A 20334-nucleotide genomic window follows, 5' to 3' on the forward strand; every position below is an offset into this window, starting at 1 on the left:
TAAAGGCACCGGGGGAAAGCTACCATTAGAGCAACTAGTTGGGGCTGAAATCTTCACAGTATTCACACAGAGAGGAGACGATACATACAGTTCACTGGTTCCACAATTCTTCCCATTCTTGTTTAGGAAATACAATATAAACAGATATCTACTTTTGCTCATAAAAATACCTCTAGGTAAGACAGTGAACCTGTAGACAAACTATATTCTGGCATTTTTGTCATTAGTCTCCTGATTTTATGTGGTTCTCAGGGGCCTGGCTGACCCCTGGGTCCAGGGCTGGAAACAAGATTCAGGGGTAGCCAATGAGAACCACCCAGAGAATTATGCACCTAAGAGGCAGTAATGCTGGAGCCGCTGGAGGCCACACAGGAGCCAAGCTTGAGAGGTAAGAAGATGGCCAGTGACACTGGCGTACCTTGAGGGTGGGGGGTGGGATGTGAGCCAGAAACAATCCCCTGTATGTTCCTTTAAAGAACATACATACTTGCTCACCATGTTGGCTACACTCATGGTTCAACACCAAGTGAAAGAAAGTTGCTTAGTCATGTTTGAGTCTTTGTGACCCCGTGGACTGTGGCCCACCAGGCTCCTCTGTCCATGGAATTCTCCAGGCAAGAATACTGGGGTGGGTTGCCATTTCCTTCTCCAGGGGATTTTCCCAACCCGGGGATCGAACCCAGGTCTCCTGCATTGCAGGCAGATTCTTTACCATCTGAGCCACCAAGACAGTGCCCCAAATCATGTGAATCTTGATACCAGGGATTTGGTTTTTAGAAACTAAGTACTTTTTGAGGTGAGGATAGGAAATGAGATTCTAAAGTATATACACATGCTTGAGAGCAGCGCCCTATATTTTTATTAATGACTCTACCATTTTTCATTATATAAGAGCTGGTCAACCTCCTGTAGGTAGGTGGCTGTTAGGGACATCTAAGTGGAAACATCTGCTTATCACAAATGTTAGTCTTATCTTAATCTCTGCTATGCAGATTAATTCCATATAGTAGATAATTCAGTCAGGAGAGGCCAAGAAAGTCCATATACAGATATAGCTTTAAAAAAAAAACCTGACACCATAAATGGTTATTTACATACATAGTTTTTAGTGGGGACTGGGAAGAATTGACCTAATTTGGAATTCAGGACTATTCTCCTAGTATCTCCTGGATTAGATTAGAAACGTAATAGCTTTTTTTTTTTTTTTAACAGCTGGATTTAACATACCAGCATTTTGTGTTCTTCTCTGTTAATATGAGCTGGAGTCTGGCATTTAAATGATGGCTACAGCTTACCTGTAATTACAATTCCATACCACCACATGCATTCTGTGTTGTTTTATTTTAAGAAAGAGCTAATTTCAAATCTCCATTACAACTAAGCTGATTATGAAGTCTCAGTGAAGGAGGCCTGGTGTCCTGTTTACAAAAGGACGGCTACTGTCCTTCGGCCTTAAAACTTCAGGAAGGGCACCTCAAACGGCTTCGTGTTTGCGTGTTTCAATGCCAGAGCGTAGGAATAGACTCTGGCGTCCACCGTCAGATGTTCTTCAGCTATCAGAGCTAAAGGAGGTGAAGAGCATAAGTCAGATAACCAAGTCGAAAACGGATAGTAATGCCCCTTACCAGTCAGCCAGCGGTCCCTGAGCAGCCGCTGTGAGCCGTGCCTGTGCTGCCTGCTGGTGACAGCGGTGATGGACCAGACACTGCCTGCCTTCAGGGGTCTTACTCTAGCGGAAGGATACAGGATGTAAGAGCAGAACTATGTCTCCAGCATGAGACAAGAACAAGGAACAGTAGGAACAAGAAAAGACAAGAGCACATATGCCGGGTGATGATTTTAATATTGAAACAGTAAAGCCTTTTAAGTTTACAGATCCATCCAGCACCTCGTGGATGGCTCACTACAGGGCCCTGCTGCTCTAAACCACCCAGCGGTGACGACTCACGCATCCTCTCCACGGTCAGGGACACACGTGTTCCACGTGGAGGTGAAGCTGTGCATCCAGAGGGACTGGAGTGAGGTCTCAGAATCAGACCTCAAGGGGCTTTCGTGAGGACTTCTGTTTTACTCAGGTGGCAATCTGCCCCTTGTTTCCCAGCCACTTGCTCAGGAACAAGCTCAAGAGATGGTCTGACCCTCAAAGACAGAGTTCTGTCTTGCTCATCTGTGCCGGCTGGGGGTGGGGTGGGGGTGGGGAACGCTGAAAGCTATCCTCATAGCAAACTGAGCTCCAAAGTCCTTCTGGCCCACTTCCCAAAAGTAACTTGCTGAATAAATAATGATTACTATATTCTGATGCTAGTAAAGCGGCTTTCTTTGCCCCTCCCACTTCTATATCTACAGATTCCTCTCCAACATCCTCAATATTCCGCCCCCACAAGGCTGGAAGGGAAGTTAGCAGGAAACAAGGAAGGAAGGAATTTTTTTACAGGGATATTATTCTGATATAAAAAAAGAAAATAGAACATAACCTTCAAGCATCTGTGTGGCAACATTATCTTGTTTAGTTTTACTCCTGCCTTCTCAGAGGCAGGGGCTGTCTTACTGTTCCCATTTAATGAGAAATGCTAAGGGACTTGTTCTAAGTTGTAACTAATACACAGTCAGCTGGGCCTCAAACCAGTCCGACCTGTGGGCCCCAGAGCTGTGCTCCTGGTGACGGTGGCCATGACTTTGACTCGACATAGAAATGTTTTGCTATTTTCAAACGCTCTGCCACCCGGAAAGGAGACATCATAGGTCACCTCCAGTTTTCTTAACAGTTTCTAGGTATTTACTTTAATGAGGAAGAACAAAGAAACAATTACGTTCCCCATTTGTTGGGGTTAGGGGTGGGAAAAACAGAGAAAGGTGATAATCAAGAGTGCTTACCCTCAAGTCTATTCAGCAGGTCATTCTTTGGTAAGGAAATTACTTCCACAAATTCTAAACAAACAAAGTACAAGTGAAAACTGAGCCAGACGCCAGGTGAGCCCACCCGAGCAACTCACGATGCCTTAGCCACTCCCGCCGCAACACGCGGCGCACAAGGCCAGCCCCCGGGGTGTGACGACGTACCTCCATCTCCTGAAAACACACAGAAGAGGACATTTCAGCAAGGCCCAGCGTGGTCACACACTGCACGGCTTTTGTGCAAGCCATGACAAAAAGACTACAAGAGTTTAACAGAAACCTGGGTCTCTGATTTCACTTATATACATGGTTAAAAAAAAAAAATCCCAACAGCACAATGTTATTCTTCTCTAAATCAAATGTTTTAATAGCCAAGTTTAAAGCATATTCTGTGATATATATATATACACACACACATGTGTATGTATTTTTAAACTGTTAAAATATATATAATATAAAACTTAACAATTTGACCATTTTTGAAGGTACCAATTCAGTGGCACTGAACACATTCACATTGTTGTGCAATCATGAGAACATCTACATCATCCGGAACAGAAAGGTGGTGCCCACTGAACAGAATTCCCCACCCCCCACTCCTCGGTGGCCTTGATCCCACCTTCTGTCTCTCTGAAATAGGTAGGTATCATGATATACAGCTATCTCCTATCAGTGGAATCACACAATACCTGCCCTCCTGTGTCCAGCTTAATCTCACTGAGCACAATCCTTTCAAGCTTCACGTATCTGCCTGCTTCACTGCTTTATGGCTGAATGGTATTCCACTGTAAGAGTGGGCCACGTTTTGTTTACCCTTCTATTAATGGAAACGGGTTGTTTCCACCTTTTGGGTATTGTGAGTGATCCTGAATGTCCACCTGTCTATTGGAGCCCCTGCTTTTGATTCTCCTGGGGATTCACCTATGGGTGGAATTGCTGGATCACAGGCTAATTCCATGTGTGACTCTCTGAGGAACTGCCAAACTCTTCCTCATCATGTTTCATCCACTAGTTTGAAAATTGAGCACTTAAAATTAGCTGCGATGGGCAACTGGAAACATTGAGGAACTAAAAGGGCTGGGAAATGGAAGGCCTCCACTCTGACACGTGATGAGGTGATTCTGCGTCACCACCACCCTCTATGGGGTGGGAGAGCACATGGAACTGACAGGCATTATGGCCTCTGAATCCAAGCCTGCTAAGAAACAGGGGGCAAAGAACTTCCCCAAAGCTTCACTAAACATGGAACGCAATAAGGAATACTTAATATGGTGCTGTGCCATAGCATTCCTGCCATTCTTACAATGTAGACAGAGAAAGAAATCGGAGTGATTCTGAAAATTTTCACTGATCACTATTTAAGGTCCGTAGCTCTTAAGTGGGAATAAACACCATACAGAAAACATGGAAATGCATAATTTAACATTTTATGTAAAGCATAAAAATCAAGGAAGTGCTGTGAGAAAAGTGCTAAATACACAAGATTAAAAAAATAGCCAAGTGTACCGACAAAGCATCTGTGAAAGACCATTATTCTATTAATAAAATCAAACTAGTAGTATGTTAAAAGATAATCGGTGCAGCACAAACACTGTCAACGCAGCCAGTGCACACGTACCTGGCTTTGGCTTAGGCCTTACATTTTCAGCATCATCTCCATTGATAGTTACGGTCACGATGTGTGCGGTACAGTTTGACAAGCCTGGATCCATGCACACAGCTGGGGAGAGAGGCAGCGGGTCACCTTTCCAGATACTAGTGAGATGTCATTCATCACTGAACTGTCTCTGGAGGAAGTGTCAGCTTGTGACTCATTGTTAACATGGAAGTCACATAAGAGAACTAGTTTCTCCTATTCACTTAGTATACACGCTGTCAGGCTGCAAAGCATATGTGTAATCAGTACTGATTTTCCCCAGAGTTCCTGAGGGAAGTTTGGTAAGTCCGAGGGGTTAGATGTAAAATCCTTCAACCGCATCAAGAAAGTCCCCCAGTAACAAGCGTGGCATATGGATGAGATAAATAATAAAGCTTAGAATGTGGAAACCCTGAAAGGGACCCTAATTTCATAGTAATTCTCCAATTTCAAGTCATTTTTGTTCAGCTGTGCTCTCATGGTGGGGAGGGGGGACGGGGTTCACTTACAGATGACCAGCCTTCATCTAGGCTTTGTTTTCAGTGAATTAGCCAAATAGAAGCCACCTGAATTCCTGACATGGAGAACAGTCAAAGAGTAAACCCTTGAACACCCAGAACAATCGACCATCTGGCTGGTTTTGTGGGAGCAGCGCATACCTGGAGAGCAGTCAGCAACGTCGCCCTTGTAGCCAGTTTCCTCCTCGAGTTCCCGAAGAGCAGCTGCTTCTGGGCTTTCGTTGTCGTCAATGAGACCTGCAAGCCCCAGGCACGTGAGAGTGGGACAGGGAACCCCCTGCTGCTGAGCTACGTGCCAAGAACCAAGAGGTCTGGGAAAAGTGGGTGTGCAGATAAAACTGACTCAGGTTCTGATCCGTTATAGAAAAACTAAAGGCAGAAGAACACTCCGGGCAGATTTAGTAGGTTCTGCTTCTCACATTTGGCCCTAGATGCTTCTGTGAGCACCTCAGCGTCAATGCTACCGTACAGCGCGACCTCCTGCACCGGCGGATTCAGCCAGGTGCGGGCCGGCGGGAGGTCTGGACGAGTCACGTCACCACAGCGCAGGCATGGGGACAGTGGTACCCATCGTGCTCTCCTCCCTCAGAGCCACACGGAGGCCCTGTAGGGAATCACCAGTGTAAACGTCTCCTGGGCAGGAGATGGGAAAGGACGGAAGCAAAGGCCGGGGGTTGGCATGGGGTGGGTGTGGGGGAGGATGCAGGTACCACTAGTTCACTGTGAGGAGGACAGCAGCGTAGCAAGTCCTTTTTTCTGAAAGGAATTTTTAAAATGCTAAGAAAAAGTGAACATGGGTTAGTTAATTACTTTTTTTCTTTTTTAAACTAAAATGGCATATTTGTCCTATTTTTGGCTACACTGGGTCTTCACTGCAGTGCTGAGCTTTCTCTACTTGCAGCAACTGGGGGCGATTCTAGTTGCGGTGTGAGGGCTTCTCATTGCAGTCGCTTCTCTTGTTGCCAGCTCCCGGGCTCTAGAGCGCAGACTTCAGATGAGGTGGTGCATGGGCTTAGCTGCTCCACCACACGTGGGATCTTCCTGGACCAGGGCTTAAAGCCCTGTCCCCTCACTGGCAGGCGGATCCTTAACCAGTGGGCCACCACAGAAAGTCCCTCAATTACTTTTAAAGTTATTTCTTCAGTGAAATGGCAAGGAAATGAGCAAGAAAATAAACCTGTTACTTAATGTGTTGTTATGAGATGGACTGAAAATAGAGAACTTAAACCACTAACAAGAAATGAGACCTCTCTTCACACGGAAGCAACCCAATGAAGTCCTAGAATATGTACTGCATTCAATTCTAGATACCTTCTGTAACGACTGAAAAAATATTCGAGTTGAAATTAAGACAATTTCCTTGGCCTGCTTAGGTATGGGAGTAATCTTTTGACAAATTAAGGAAAAGCAATGATTCAAAACAGGTGAGAAAGAATGTTGCTAAGAAGAGGGCAGGTGGCCTGGAAAAGTGAGCTATGACACCTCCATGGATTTGCGGATCACTGGGGTGTGGCCTGGAGGTACTTCAGTGCAGGAGTGGTTTTGTTTTACTTGAAACCACATGGACAGATGAAAAGCTGTTAAATATTTAAACACCACTGTCCTCAGGCTCTGCCTGGGCTTAGTCCCACTGTCCCCCAGGGGTGATTCTCCCCCCAGTGTTGTTACTCACCCGCAGGGAATTCTAGGCAGTAGCCCCCCATCGGGGGTCGGAACTGCTTCACCAGAATGATGCATTCGTAGTGAAGGGTTCTCTGCAGCACAGGGATGACTGCCACACCTGTCAGCAGGAAATAAAACCAGGGAAACCCCAGCGGGAGGTCAGAAACGCCAGTGATTTTTGTTTATAGCAGTCTAACTGAAAGCCTGCCTTTTAAGAAACACCGCAGCTAAAGTCTTTCTTGTATTTGCCATTAGTAATAGGAACTTAATTTAAGCTATAATACTGGCAGTTAACTTTGGAAGTTATTAAGAAAAACAAGGAAAAAATAATGACACTTCCATGTTGTTTAATTTTCTTTTTTATAAAATAAAACTTTATTTTATAAAAGATTTTTATCGTCACAATTTCTTTAAAATAAAATCACAACCAGAAGTAAACATTTAGCCCAGGGTCCAGGACAAAATTTCAGTCTCCATGAACCTCTGTGGAGACCATTTCTCACCCAGCTGCAGCCAGGTGGCCACGTAAGCTACACAGATCTGTGCTGTTAGATTTCCTTTAAGCAATAAAGAGAGTAAGTTCCATTGTTCATAGTCTATTTTGGCTACACTGAGCCTTACTGTTTTAGGATAAAAGAAAGGCCTTTTCTCCCAAGTTATTTGGCCTTCACACCAAACCCAACCCAAAGGCCACTGGATTCTGGAAAACACAACTGCTTAGGAGGACCACTCAGCTCCTCTCACTTTCCCAGCATGAAAACAGCAGCTGCAGCAGCTACTCTGTCTGCTTCTAGGAAAACCAGAACACAGAACAAAGTGCACAAGTAAAAGGGAAAAACGAGAAAGACCTATTGCCCAACTTCCCCTAGACCAGAGGTGGTTTTCAGGACTGTTTCTGGGATATTTGTAGCCAAAGCATTCATGCCTGGAAGGGAAGGTGGACTGAATGAATAGTCTTTTCCTAATTCATTGCCTCATTTCCTCAAAGCAAGTGGTCACTACTATAAAGCACACAGTAGTGCCAAGTAAGATTTCCAAACTGAAGGCTCTCACGTAGATGCTCTGTCCAGAACACAAGGGGATTTCTAGAAGTCGTAACACGTCTAGACACAGTGTGTGGCTTCAAATTACACTGACTTATGTTTGGCTCTGAGTAGGATTACATTTTCCCTTCAGAAACACTGTTCTGAGCCTATGTAACAGGAACCAGGAGTTACTTATAAAGAAAGCTCGATTTAGTTACATAGTGTTGCAAACAGAACACCAGAGTTAAGGATGAAAGATCAACCCTGCTCTGAAGTGAGGTTAGAGTAAGGAACCGTCCTACCCCCAGGCTCCCACAGTCATGTGTGGGGACTTGCTTTTGGGAGAGTTCTAACAGGTCTGCACTCATACCGTCAGCCGACTGGCCTTTCCTGGTTGTCCGCTTCACGGTCTCCCACGTTCTGTTCGGGCAGACAAGAAAAGTCAAAAGCGTTAGTGCTGAAGAGGAGACTGTTCGTCGGTTTTGTGTGTGTAACCAGCACCTTACAAGTTCGAAGCATGCACATGTGCTGAGGATAACGGCCAAGAACACCACACAGTAAAGAGCTGTATCGAAAAAAGAGCCAACTGTGCCTTCCCATAGCTTCTAAAATTGCCTAGGAAATCCACTGCTGACTACATCTAACCCTCTGCCTCTGAGTGGAGGGCCTGCTCTTCACTTGAGCTGCCTTTCTGATCAGCTCACAAGTCATTTACTTGAAACACTTCGGTTTGGATCACGGATCTGCGGTGAGTAGCACAGCTGGTGATCAAGCTGTGAAGGCCACGAAGCAGTCCGTGCAAAACCCGCCCCTGTGCAAATTCCAAAGGACACGCTGCGTCACGTGAACCACTGAGACAGTTCTGTACAGGGGAGACTTTAACACCAGTTGAACACTCAATTTAAGAAATTTACTATTTACTGTTTGAGGGATTAATCCTCTTAGGTGAGTGCTCTGCTTTGCATTTGTGAGATACCATCTAAGAGGAAAACGTTCCCCAGAAGAACAAGTGGGGTGAGGGGTTCCTGGCCCCCTCTTACGGCCTTATTCCTGACTAGCTATTTGTCTCAGGGAATCTGGTACTGACAACCCAGTTACTGGCACAATCCTGCTGTTTAAAGGAGGTTAGGGAATTTCTTCCTCACTCTCAACCCTTTGATAGAGAAAAGCAGTGGTTAGAGATGAGGGTAAGGAAGCAAACAATTCTGGATTTAAAAGGAGAAAGACATCTGAGTGGACCCAGGGGGACAAAGGTGTCCACATCGGATGTCGGTTTGAGAGTGAGTATAAGAGCTGCTCCTCAGAGTAACCCTCATACCTTTTATCCAGTTGTCCTTAAGGCTTGGACCTTGCCACGTTTCTATGAAAAAATGTCAGATATTTAATCCAGTTTAAAAAAAAAAACTCTCTGTAAACTAGATCTTTTAGTATTGTACCCAAGTTCTAAAGGGCAAATATGTCAAAATGAACGTGTGACAATCAACAGGACCACCATGACAACTCACAGCTGCCAACATTCCTGTTAGTAGTAAGAAGCCAACCAACAAGCCATTCTGATCAGTGATACAGACTGCAAGTGACAACACCTGTTGGCCCAGTCCTCTCTGCGGCCTCTTAGGGTTAGTCCTAAAGACTGAAGAAGATAGCTGGGAGAAGCACTGAAGGTCCCATCCCAAACACACTAGGAACAAGGGAAGCAGAGAGAGGAGCATCATTATAGTGGTTAAGATGAAGTAAATGAGCAGTATGGAGCCACAAAATAGATATGTATTTGTAAGAAATCCTACAATAAGAACGTCCCTGAGAGCTCCAGTCATCTCCGAGAGACTCGGAGAGGAGAGCTGTCCACCTAATTGAGTCAGAAACTCCGTGTCTCCACGTGGTCACTAGGTGACCCCACAGTCACGACCTCCTGGTGACTGTTTTCTCACCTGTAAAACCAGGGAACTCAGGGTACGTTGTCTTAAAAGTCTCTGGTAGCTTTAGAATTCTGATTCTGGTTGACTCGTTGTTTAGTCGCTAGGTCTGTGACCCTCTGGACTCTAGCCCGCCAGGCTCCTCTGTCCATGGGATTCTCCAGGCAAGAACACTGGAGTTAGCTGCCGTTTCCTTCTCTAGGGGTTCTTCCTGACCCTGGAATCGAACCCACGTCTCCTGCATTGGCAGGCAGATTCTTTACCAGAGCCACCTGGGAAGCCCTCTGGTTGAGTTACTGTTTTCAATGTTTGTTATCGGAAAGCCTGTTTCACTTTCTTCCCCCTAGGCAACCAACTCCAAGAGGTAGGCAGGGCACCAGAGAGTGAGCTCAGCTCTGTCCTGAATGCCGATACAGGGATGCAAAATCAATGTCTCTCCCCAGATCAATTCTGTACCCTCGTCCATGAATGAGTGGGACAAAGAATTCTCTAGCTGCAGTTTTGTTTTGTACATGCAGTGTTTTATAAATGTATAAATCATAGCCTGCTCTAAGTGCTCTGAAGCCTGACAATCAGGTATGAGATGTTAATGTCTCACACGAGACCTTCTGGAGGCCACAGGGAGCCCTGTGTATGGACGGATGGGGAGGAATGTGCTGTCAATAGGCTCACAGTGTGGAGTCTGGACACCCCAGAGCCCACTCCCCGCTGCTGGAGGAGACTCTCCAGAGGTTGAAACCGAATTGTGAGTATTTGGAAATAGGTCCCACGTGATTCCGAGGCACATCCCTGATGAAATGAGGATGGGGAGGGTGACAGTCGACACGTACCCTTCACACTGGCCAGTGTCAAGGGCTCTATTTTGTGTCATAAGCTTAACTTGACAGGAAAGAGAACCCGACTGATCCAGGCAGGCTGGGCTCTAAGCTCTGGCTACGTTTTCACAAGTGTAAGCGCACTGGCCCTGTCACCGAGGCTTGGACTTCCTGGCGTCTTTGTGGCCTAGTCCTGCCCAGCCGGCTCACTGCTCTGTGGATGGGGCGAGCTGCCATCAGCTTTCTCACTTTGGGTTGGACTATGGACATCTTAATGTTCCCCACAGCTCTCCAACATTGGACCTTGTTACTATTTTTTGGTGCTTTAGTACATATAGTCAAAAGTTGTTAAAATCACTGATGAGAGATGTATTTATTACCTTATGAAGAAACTCTATACTTTTATTTGATCACTTAGAAAACAGTTTTTATATTAATGAATTTATATCATATAACCTGGATACTAAATTTAGCAAAGTTTTCCTACTTTCTCATTCTCCTTTTTCTATTTCACTAAGTAAATGTTTATTTTAACACATTTTTCCTGATAGTTATTAAAAAATCAATATTAAAAAAATGCTGAATAGAAAAGTTGGAAAAAAGACTAGTCACATAGCTGCCATTATTATTTTGCTACAGTTTTCCTTCTAGCCTTTTCTTACACATTATTTGGAAGAGTTTAAAAAGCATTAGAAAAAAAGCATATATCCAATTTCCTATTTTCTTATCAGCTTATGAACTTTTCTCATACTATCAGGTGATCTTCATGATCTGCTTTGGAGATGGTTGTACAGTTTTTTACCAAGTAAATACACTGTAATAATCATTTTTCTCTTTTTAAGATGTTTAGATGCTATTTTTAAGATGTTCAATTTGTCCTTAAAAAAATAATTATGATGGAAATTTTTTCATGCACAGATCTGACTGCAAATAATTTTCTTAGCACAGTATCAAGACACTGCAGGGGCCAGACTCCAGGAACTCCCTCCCCACTCCCACATTTCTTTATGGCAATTGGTATTTGCTTTACAAAACTTTCCCCCCTCAACTTACCTTTCCATGAACAAGTATAAACCTGCACATTTTATCCCAAACCCAACAGTGTTTTCCCTTACATTCTAATTCAGAGATGAAAAAACTGGTTTAAGAGGAGGAAATAACCTGTACTGTTATTATTCTGCTTCTTTATCAGCTGAAATTAGGCTTGGCCCAAAAGTTTTAGGTTCACCATAATCTACTTGAGAATGGTATTAAAACAGCTCAACTAGATTCTTTAAGACAGAGCTTACAGTGAGGAAAAGATCAACGTTTGTGCCAAACACTAAATAGAGACCCCAAGAACCCAAATCCTGAGCATTTTTCAAAAAGAAAAAAACAGTTTACCTTGTTTTACCAGTAGGATCTCTGTAAGTTGTTTTTTCAAGTTTGACCCATTTTCCTTCTGAAATTAACTAAAAGGAAATCAGACAGTAAGTTGGGAAAACTTTCAAACTGAGCTGTTTTTTATTTTTTTATTCTTTCAAATTTTTTGTGGCTCTCAATGATGATCTTTTCCCCCTCAAAATCTGTCCAAGTTTTTAGTTCAAAGTAGTAAAAGCTGTTTTTCTGATGGTGGACCCGCTGTTCTGTGGCATTCTGGAGGTAGGATTGAGAACTCACGAATTCTGGGTTGTGGGGAGGTCTGAGGAGGAAGGGGCTTTCTGGGGTGCTCCTAACCTTCTCTCCTCCAACCTGGTGCCAGCCACACAGGTGTGTTTCAGGGTGTGAACCCCAGTGGCATCTGATTGCCAACGCCTACACAGCAAAGCCAACTCCAGGGACACCATGGCCAACAAGCACATCCCCCGTAGTGACATGGGTTTACCACCCAGCCTGAAGGGCACCCAGCATCATTCCACTTAGATGCCGAGGAGGTTAGGTTGCCAGGACTAGCTCACCTACAGACCACAGTGAGTGAGTGCAAAGGTTCCCTGTGTACATAAAGCAGCAAGTGGCCTTTTTCTAAGTATTCTATCTTTTACTTGTTGCCAGCAGCAACCTAATAATTATTCAGCAGATCTGTTCACAGACAACACAGAAGTATTTTTAAATTAAAAAGAATTCCAGAAAGATGTCAAGCTCAGAGCTTCAAAGATGAAGGATTTAAAGTTTGTCCTCTGCAATGGTTCCTGCAGGAAGAGACTTTTTAAAAGGTAAACTGGATAACATGCAAGACATATTCAAAACGTAGGTTTTTCTTGTCCTTAAGCATGCATATTGAGGCCACAAATAGCTAACCAATCTGTGATATTTAGGACAAAATGTCTAAGCCTTAAAATTCACATATGATTTATTCTTCTATCCAGCGAAACTTTCAATGAAAACTGAAATAACAAGGTCCTACTGTACAGCACAGGGAACTATATTCAACATCCTGGGATAAACCACATGAAAAATATGTGTGTATACATATATACATTTAACTGAATCACTCTGCCATACAGCAGAAACTAACCCAACCTGATAAATCAACTATACTTCAATAAAAACTAAATTTAAAAAGATAAGTAAAAATTGAGAGTTTTAAAAATCAACAGTCGAAACGCATTTTAAAAACAGCCTCAATTTCACTAATACATATAATGAAGAGACACCACTGCTATCACACAAGAGCAAAGTGGCCCTGAGTCCTCAAAAGGAGCAGGAGATATGTTTAAAAACTACCTTGAAGAATTAAAAACAATCATTTGAAACTGTAAATTTCTTTTAAACTCAGCTTTATGTGGCAGAGGGGAAGGGAAGTAAAAAGACAATGTATACCTCCTCTGAGATAATAGACTGTTCGGTATTTCGAGAAGAACCTGCTGTTTCTTGTTCCATTTTCAAACTAGTTGATCTTTACAGTCCACAGGCAAGAACCTCACGCTGTAAGAGAATGAGATTGGTTTAGGCTACATTAATTTTTCTGAATTACACATTGTCCACAGGTCACTGGACAAAGTATTTACTTAAATGGGGGAAAAACCTGGGTCATCAAAGCTGCGTTCCTCTGCTGAAGGTGGGGGAGAGCTGCCAGCCGCCCCGAGGTAGAGACAGAACAGGAAACGCAAGGCCTCTAAAACAGCCAGGAAAGAACAGAAAGCGGCCCAGTGAGACCAGTCCACAGCCTGCCGTGCCTGAGGTCTTCAGAAAACACTTTCCAAGGAGAAACAGAACAAAGGTTGTACATCATGCCCCATGCCCACCCCTCAACTGCCATCCCTTATCAACTCTTTACAGTGAAACTTTGTATTATACGGGCAGGCTGCTTCTCTTTCCCATTTATCTCTGTGTTAAATGTATATGCCATTTTAATAACTGAAAACTGCACAGTTCAATGGCCCATCCAAAGTTTCCATGTGGATCAAAGTCACAGCTGCACATAAGGAGTTAACTAGAAGCACAGTCTGTCAGCAGAGAGCCCCGTCCAGGTGGCCGTGGGCCACGACTTCCGTTGTCTCTCTCATGCATTCCCTCAATTCCTGTATCCTGAATGTCTGAAAGTCTTTTTTCTACCCCCAAAGTTGATTGATAACTTGGCTGCAGATACAATTAAGGGCTGAAAATCATATTTGGAGACCCTTGCTCAGTGTTTTGCTTCTGAGAAGCAAGCTGGCTGCTGAGAAATCCGGAGTCACTGATCCTGGATCCTCTTCCATGTGACCCCGTGTTCCTCCTCTGGAACCCACAGTTGTTGACGTCCAATGATGCTGATGTGACTTTTAAGGGTTTCTAGTGGGTCCTTTCAACCTGGAAACTTCATTCTGTGCTTCCTTTTATTTTTAAATACTTATTTATTTGACTTTGCTGGGCCTCAGTTGTGGCATGTGGGATCTAGTTCCCTAAGCAGGGATGGAATCGGGGCCGCCTGCACTGGGAGCATGGAGCCTTAACCACTGGACCACCAGGAACTCCCCCATTCTGTGCTTCCTTAACTGAGCACTTCACTGATAATCTCCTCCCCTCTGTTCTCTCTTTCAGGAAATAATACTTAGCTGTCGGACTTCCTGAACTGATCCTCTGTCTCAGTAACAAACTAGTAAGCTACATGGATGTTGAGATATTTAGAGACCATCAGTCAGCATATTAATTCTATGAATACAGCAAAAGAAAACAGGCAGCTGTTCCTTTGAAAGTAACCCAGATGGTAATTATTAGGTGAACTTTTAACTGGCATTGATTTAGATCAGACAAACAGTTTACATCATTGTAGACAATTAAAGTGGCAGGCTGCCTTGGACGGAAACGTACCACAAGTTAGTTACTACTTGTCTGCACCTGAGTGCTCCACACCCCAAGGAGAGAACTTTATCCACCGAGATTGTTATCTTCTCGATTTCCATTTCCTTCTATTTATAACATATATATCAGAGAAGGAAAACTCGCCCCCTTTTAGTTCTGACACTTAAGAGGAAGTGACTCTCAGGCAACCAAGCAACTCCCTTCAGTGCGCAACAGTCTGTCCCGGACGGCACAAAACTTTTGGATTCAGTCAAAACGTTTACCTCCTCTCAAAGTGACTCTGACCCAAGCTTCTTAAAGGCAGAGAACTGTAGTCCTCAGAGATACAAGCACCACCAGAAGGGCAGACAGGAAGAGCCAGACAAACTCTAATTTTCTCTATGAAAAGATTCTTAATCTGGATCCCCAGGGAACAAAATGGTCGGTTAACACATAATTTAGAAGAGCACAGAGGTCCTCCCCTGACCCCCCTGTGAGCATCTTTAGGGGCAAAAGGGCATCTAGTTCCTTCGGATCTACACGGACCTTTAAGGTATTTGCATTATCTGCTGAGGCTCCTTATGTTTCTCTTTATAGCTGCCCTCAGATCTTCAGATTGTTGATGAGCTGAAAAACTAAAAAAGCCCTATTCTCGTCCACTACTCATCTAACCAAGTTAGTTAGATTCAAGCACAAAACAGTCCCAGTAGAAATCAAAAATCAACCCTTGGTTGGCAAATGCTAAGCTAGAAGCAGTTGTTTCAAACAGATTGTATTTTTAAATGTTTAAGCTAGAATGTAAGAGGTCTAGAAAAACAAAAGACAAGCTCCTGACATAAATTACAAAAAAAGAAAGAAAAAAGTGTCTAACAGGGCTGGGTAATTGCCTGGAATGCAATCAGCCCCAAGGGGAAACAGCTATCTGTGGCAATCTATCGACTGTGTTAAAAACAAAAATGGGATTTAAGAGTGGTTTCAGAAAAATGCTCTATACTGCTCGATTCCCAAAATGTCCATCATTATGAAACCACCTCAAAAATATTACTAAAACAAAATGAGTATTACTCTCAGCACCGTTTCAGTCAGGGACAGAGGCTGAATGGTGCAGCGTGGGGCTGGTCACCACAAACACAGACTGCAGAAACCAGTCAGCGATCTATGCTTGGCTGCACCTCAGGCTCCATCACACAGCCAGAGAGCTTTCCTGAGGGACTCCTGCTATTTCGAGATTTAAAAGTTTAATTCAAATTGTATCCATTTCATTAGCTAGAACTGAAGGTCATCTACATTTTGCCAGTAGGTGGATGTTATACAAAAAACCCCACAAAAACTCCCTTGTACCACGAGTCCACAGGGTCCCAAGGAGTGGGGTATACAGCTGAGCGATGAGGCACACAGTACACCTAATGTTGAGTGTTCTAATTCAGAGTATGTTTTCACCTACTTTGGTTAAAGACGTGAAGGTCTATGATGAGACAGATGTATGATTTTTCCAGGGCACAAAAAAACAAGGGAAAATGTCACAGGACTCTTAGACTCCTGCACAGTGGCTGGCAGCAGTGTCAAACTAGCTCTGTGAACATGGGCAGTTCACAAGTTCAAGTGTATTGCAAGCATGAAGTGACCACGATTCCTGCCCCAGGGGACATTACACTGGAGAACACAAACAGCCATAAAGGCAAATGCCTGCCAGAAAGACAATGTGACGCCAGGGTGTTTTAAATGAGGCACAAGTCACATCCACGCGGGAGGCAGGGAAAATAGTAAAGACTTTTTAAAAAGGCGACTGTTAAAAGGCAGTTTGATACTAAGCTATGATTTAGAGACTAAGAAGGCCGGGAAAGCACTCTGAGAGGAAGGATCCACGTGAACCAAAAGCAGAGATACTGACTGGGGGAGGGGTTGACAATTTACAGGAGTTCACCAAGTTCTGTGGCTCTCAACCTTTCCCTCCCCACTCCCTCCCAAGAGAAAGCCAAAAACAATCCCTTGAGTAAGGGATGATGGTAACATTTATAAACACATTTCCAAGGGCTTACACAGATTTGGCTGGATGCCCACCCCTTTCCCCGACATTTGCAGACAAACAAAGCACTCAAAAACCCTAACCGGCAAGTCACAAACTCCCGTTGTTGGGCATGTTCCTCTTGGGGTTGGGAGAGAGATAAATGATCACAACAGCTGGATTACCAAGTTAAACAAGAGTAAGATTCAAGAAGTTAAACTGAGATTCTCAGAAGCCAAACTGTAGAGTATGCACCCAGGCTCCTCATCATTCATTTATTACCATACCTGAGTCCTTGCAGTTTGCTGAGCTTGCAAAGTGAAGCAAAACTCAGGGCAAGAAATCACACACTGGTTAATCTCCCTTAGTAAATAGCTGAATATTGTAAATACCATCTAGACTCAATCAGCCAGTTTTATAGATAGAGAAATCAATAAGGCAACTTGAAAGAAATTAAGAGGGAGATCAATTTTTGCAAAAAATTACTTTGTGTTAATAGGTACGTCTAAGATTCCATTCTAAGTTCTTTCAGGATAATTACACAGAAAAACTACTTGATTTATAATGAACAAAGTATCATTAATGTAGTTACATTTAATATTCTTGGTTATAATTATAAAACTTCAAAATTCTTAGCTTTTTAAAGGATCATATATATGTTGTTGTAGGTCACTAAGTCATACCTGACTCTCTGCGACCTCATGGACTGCAGCCAAAGGACAGCTTCCCCATCCTTCACTATCTTCAAGAGTTCGCTCAGATTCATAACCATTGAGTCAGTGATGCTATCTAACCATCTTATCCTCTGCCGCCCTCTTCTTTGGCCCTCAATCTTTCCTAGCATCAGGGTCTCTTCTAATGAGTCAGCTCTTTGCATCAGGTGGCCAAAGTATTGAAACTTCAGCATCAGTCCTTCCAATGAATATTCAGGGTTGATCTCCTTGCCATCCAAGGGACCATCAGTACTTTTATATGTGTATATATATATGGGGGGGTGGCGCTGCATTGCAGGGCAATCAGGGATTCCAACTTGTGCCCCCTGCTGTGGAGTCTTAACCACTGAACCACCAGGGAAGTCCCTGAAGATAAGATTTTGATCAGTACTTTTTTTGTACCATCTATGGTAAAATTTTGGTATCCACCTCAAATGGATTTGCTTTAAGTGAGTTCTTTGCTGACAATAATTATCCTTACATGATGAAAACTTCCTGTAGTTATTTTGATCATAAAGGAAAGCCACTGAAAGTATTCTTCTTTCTTTTGTTTTTCAGTAGGTGTAGGGGTTGGAATGGGCAGGAAAGGAACTAACATTTTATTGAAATTATACTACTTGACGATTTTTGATCATTTATCTGGTGATTTACAATCATTACATTTAGTTCTGGTTAAGCAAGAGTGAACTGACTGTACTTACTCTTGGGAAAGTTAATTGGTTATAGTCATATGGCAGTAAGACCAGTGAAGGACCTCTTGTAATAGCCCAGAGAAGAGAGAACATAGGTTTGGACTACAGTGGAGCAGCAGTGAGCAAATAGATTAATTCCTTGCAGATGAGACTTTCTGCTTTTCTTCAAACAGTTTCTGGGGATGCCAAAGCTAATCCTAAGAAGGAGAGGATCTTAGAGGAAACTGGGAGAAAGGGGCAGTGCAAGTTCGAATTTGGACACAGAATTTGAGATGGTGGTAAGATATTCAAGTGGAGAAAACCATCAGGCAGTTGGAAATACTAACCTACAATACTAGTCATGTTATGGATTCAGAGAAGGAAATGTTTTATCATTATTTCATTTGGAATTAGTCAATAACCCTCCCCACATCACTTTGCCTACTCTGCAACTGAACAACAAAGATGGGTCAGTGAGAAAGTGCAATTTTAAGCAGATATCCAAAATGTGTGCCCTTTGCAAGGGTGCCTGTGGACAAGCCCAAGGTAGGTAACTCTAAGAAGCAAGGAGAAGGTCAAAGTTGCCCAGTCGCGCCGGACTCTTCGTGATCCCATGCACTGTAGCCTGCCAGGCTCCTCTGTCCACAGAATTCTTCAGGTAAGAATACTGGAGTGGGTAGCCATTACCTTCTCCAGGTGATCTTCCCCATCCAAGGATCAAACCCGAGTCTCCTGCATTGGCAGGCAGATTCTTTACCGTCTGAGTCACCAGGGAAGTCCGTAAGAAGTAAGGCTAGGTTTAAAAGGTGTTTCTCAGCACCTCGTCATTTTTCATTCACTTTAGAAATAGAAAGGGAACGTAATTTTAAGTACTCTACATTTTGGTCGCCTTCTGATACTTCCTTGCGTAAGGAAAAGAACACAGACTATAAGATAATAGGGGAGGAAGAGGAGGAAAAAAGAAAGTTATTACAAATTCGACTAGTAGTGTTCCTACGGTCTTATGAATTCAGCACGGTATGGGTACGGATACAATCGGGCTGTGTTTTTGCAAGCTGCTACGTTTAACAGAATGGAATAAATGAACTTGACGCTCAAAAGCGACATCTCACTTCACCTCACCTCACCCCTTCTCTCCTCTGTCCTCCAAATTTTACCTCCTCTTACCACTTCCGAAGTCTGACTCCCGGGATCGCAGAGACGGGGCTCCTTCCCTCTCGTTCATAGCCTTCCCGACGAGGCAAGCGGGGGCCGTGACTCCCTCTGCAGATGCCTCCACCGCGGCACTCACACATCTCACTGTGATGTCTGCAGTTTCCCGGACCCCTAGGAGCCCAGTTCTTCCACCCCAGTCCCTGGTTTGCCTCTGAACCTGCCCCCCTTCCCCCCCTTTCCGCGCCTCGCGGACGCAAACCCGGCCCGCAGCCCGGGACGAGCGCGCGGCTGTCCGCACGCTCCAGGTGTGCTCCCTCCGTCTCCCCGCCAGGAACCCCTGTATGTGATTGGCCCGCGCCCAGTTACCTACTCCCAGGCGTGCGGCGAAGGGATGCGGACTCCTTTAGGAAGGGGGAGGAAAGGAGAAAGCAGGGGTCCGAGGAAACGAGGCTCAGGAGGTGCAGCTCTATTGCAGGAGTCGCAGCCGCACCTCGCGGCCAAATGAGACGGAGGATGCGCGCTCGGCCCCTCGCGGCACCCGTAGCAGCCCTTGCCAGTGACCTCGCCGCAGAAGATTACCTTCCGGGGCAAAGTCCGCCTCTAGGCGATTAGCGCTGCGTTTCGCTATTTACAACCCTCTTCGGAACTCTTCCAGAATTCCTTTCCCGCGGCCAGAACTTTGTGTGTGTACACTAAAAGCACGCCCAAGGTTCTTTTTCTCTGCCGTGTGTGTGTGTGTGTGTACATTAAAAGCACGCCCCAAGTTTCTTTTTCTCCGCTCCTTCCTCCTTGCCTCACAGACCGGAAGTGTCCTTAACCAAACCAGCTCGGCGGGCACTTCCGGGACGGGAGAGCAGGGTTCCGGGAAGGTGCAGGGAGGAGAGGGAAAGGCAGCGGCGGCGGCGGCGGCGGCGGCGGCTGGAGAATGAAGAAGGAGCATGTGTTGCACTGTCAGTTCTCCGCGTGGTACCCGCTGTTCAGAAGCCTCACTATCAAGAGGTGAGACTGGGGGTTACGCCGGAGCAGTGGGCAGAAGGGGACTGCAACATTTGGGGCGAATCCCAGCTCCATCAAAAACAAAACA

The 20334-nt window shown here is 44.4% G+C and overlaps 2 protein-coding genes across 6 annotated transcripts in view; one reads left to right on the plus strand and one right to left on the minus strand.

The window, feature by feature from the left end:
• Positions 1–1322: 1322 nt before the first annotated feature.
• NUDT5 (nudix hydrolase 5) lies at positions 1323–19966 on the minus strand. 5 transcript variants are annotated; one of them, XM_043885120.1, is made up of 11 exons: positions 19621–19779; positions 13472–13561; positions 13267–13371; positions 11851–11918; positions 8107–8156; positions 6722–6829; positions 5191–5286; positions 4514–4615; positions 3061–3069; positions 2875–2928; positions 1323–1562 (listed from the first exon to the last, which is right to left on the minus strand). In XM_043885120.1, the coding sequence occupies exons 3-11, from the start codon at positions 13324–13326 to the stop codon at positions 1453–1455; spliced, it is 657 nt and encodes a 218-aa protein (XP_043741055.1). In that variant the 5' UTR covers positions 13327–13371; positions 13472–13561; positions 19621–19779; the 3' UTR covers positions 1323–1452. The 5 variants fall into 5 exon arrangements, with proteins under 5 accessions (XP_043741055.1, XP_043741056.1, XP_043741052.1 ...); XM_043885121.1 differs by lacking the exons at positions 13472–13561; positions 19621–19779 and adding an exon at positions 19830–19966; XM_043885117.1 differs by lacking the exon at positions 13472–13561.
• A 147-nt stretch (positions 19967–20113) lies between these two features.
• Positions 20114–20334, plus strand: part of CDC123 (cell division cycle 123) — a 42552-nt gene continuing 42331 nt past the window's right edge. The window contains exon 1 of the mRNA XM_043885115.1: positions 20114–20249. Coding sequence (XP_043741050.1) covers positions 20176–20249 — 74 coding nt within the window. The 5' untranslated portion in view covers positions 20114–20175. The remainder of the gene's footprint in view (positions 20250–20334) is intronic.

Source organism: Cervus elaphus, chromosome 23 (assembly GCF_910594005.1).
Source record: "Cervus elaphus chromosome 23, mCerEla1.1, whole genome shotgun sequence".
In the NCBI taxonomy this organism is placed as follows: domain Eukaryota; kingdom Metazoa; phylum Chordata; class Mammalia; order Artiodactyla; family Cervidae; genus Cervus; species Cervus elaphus.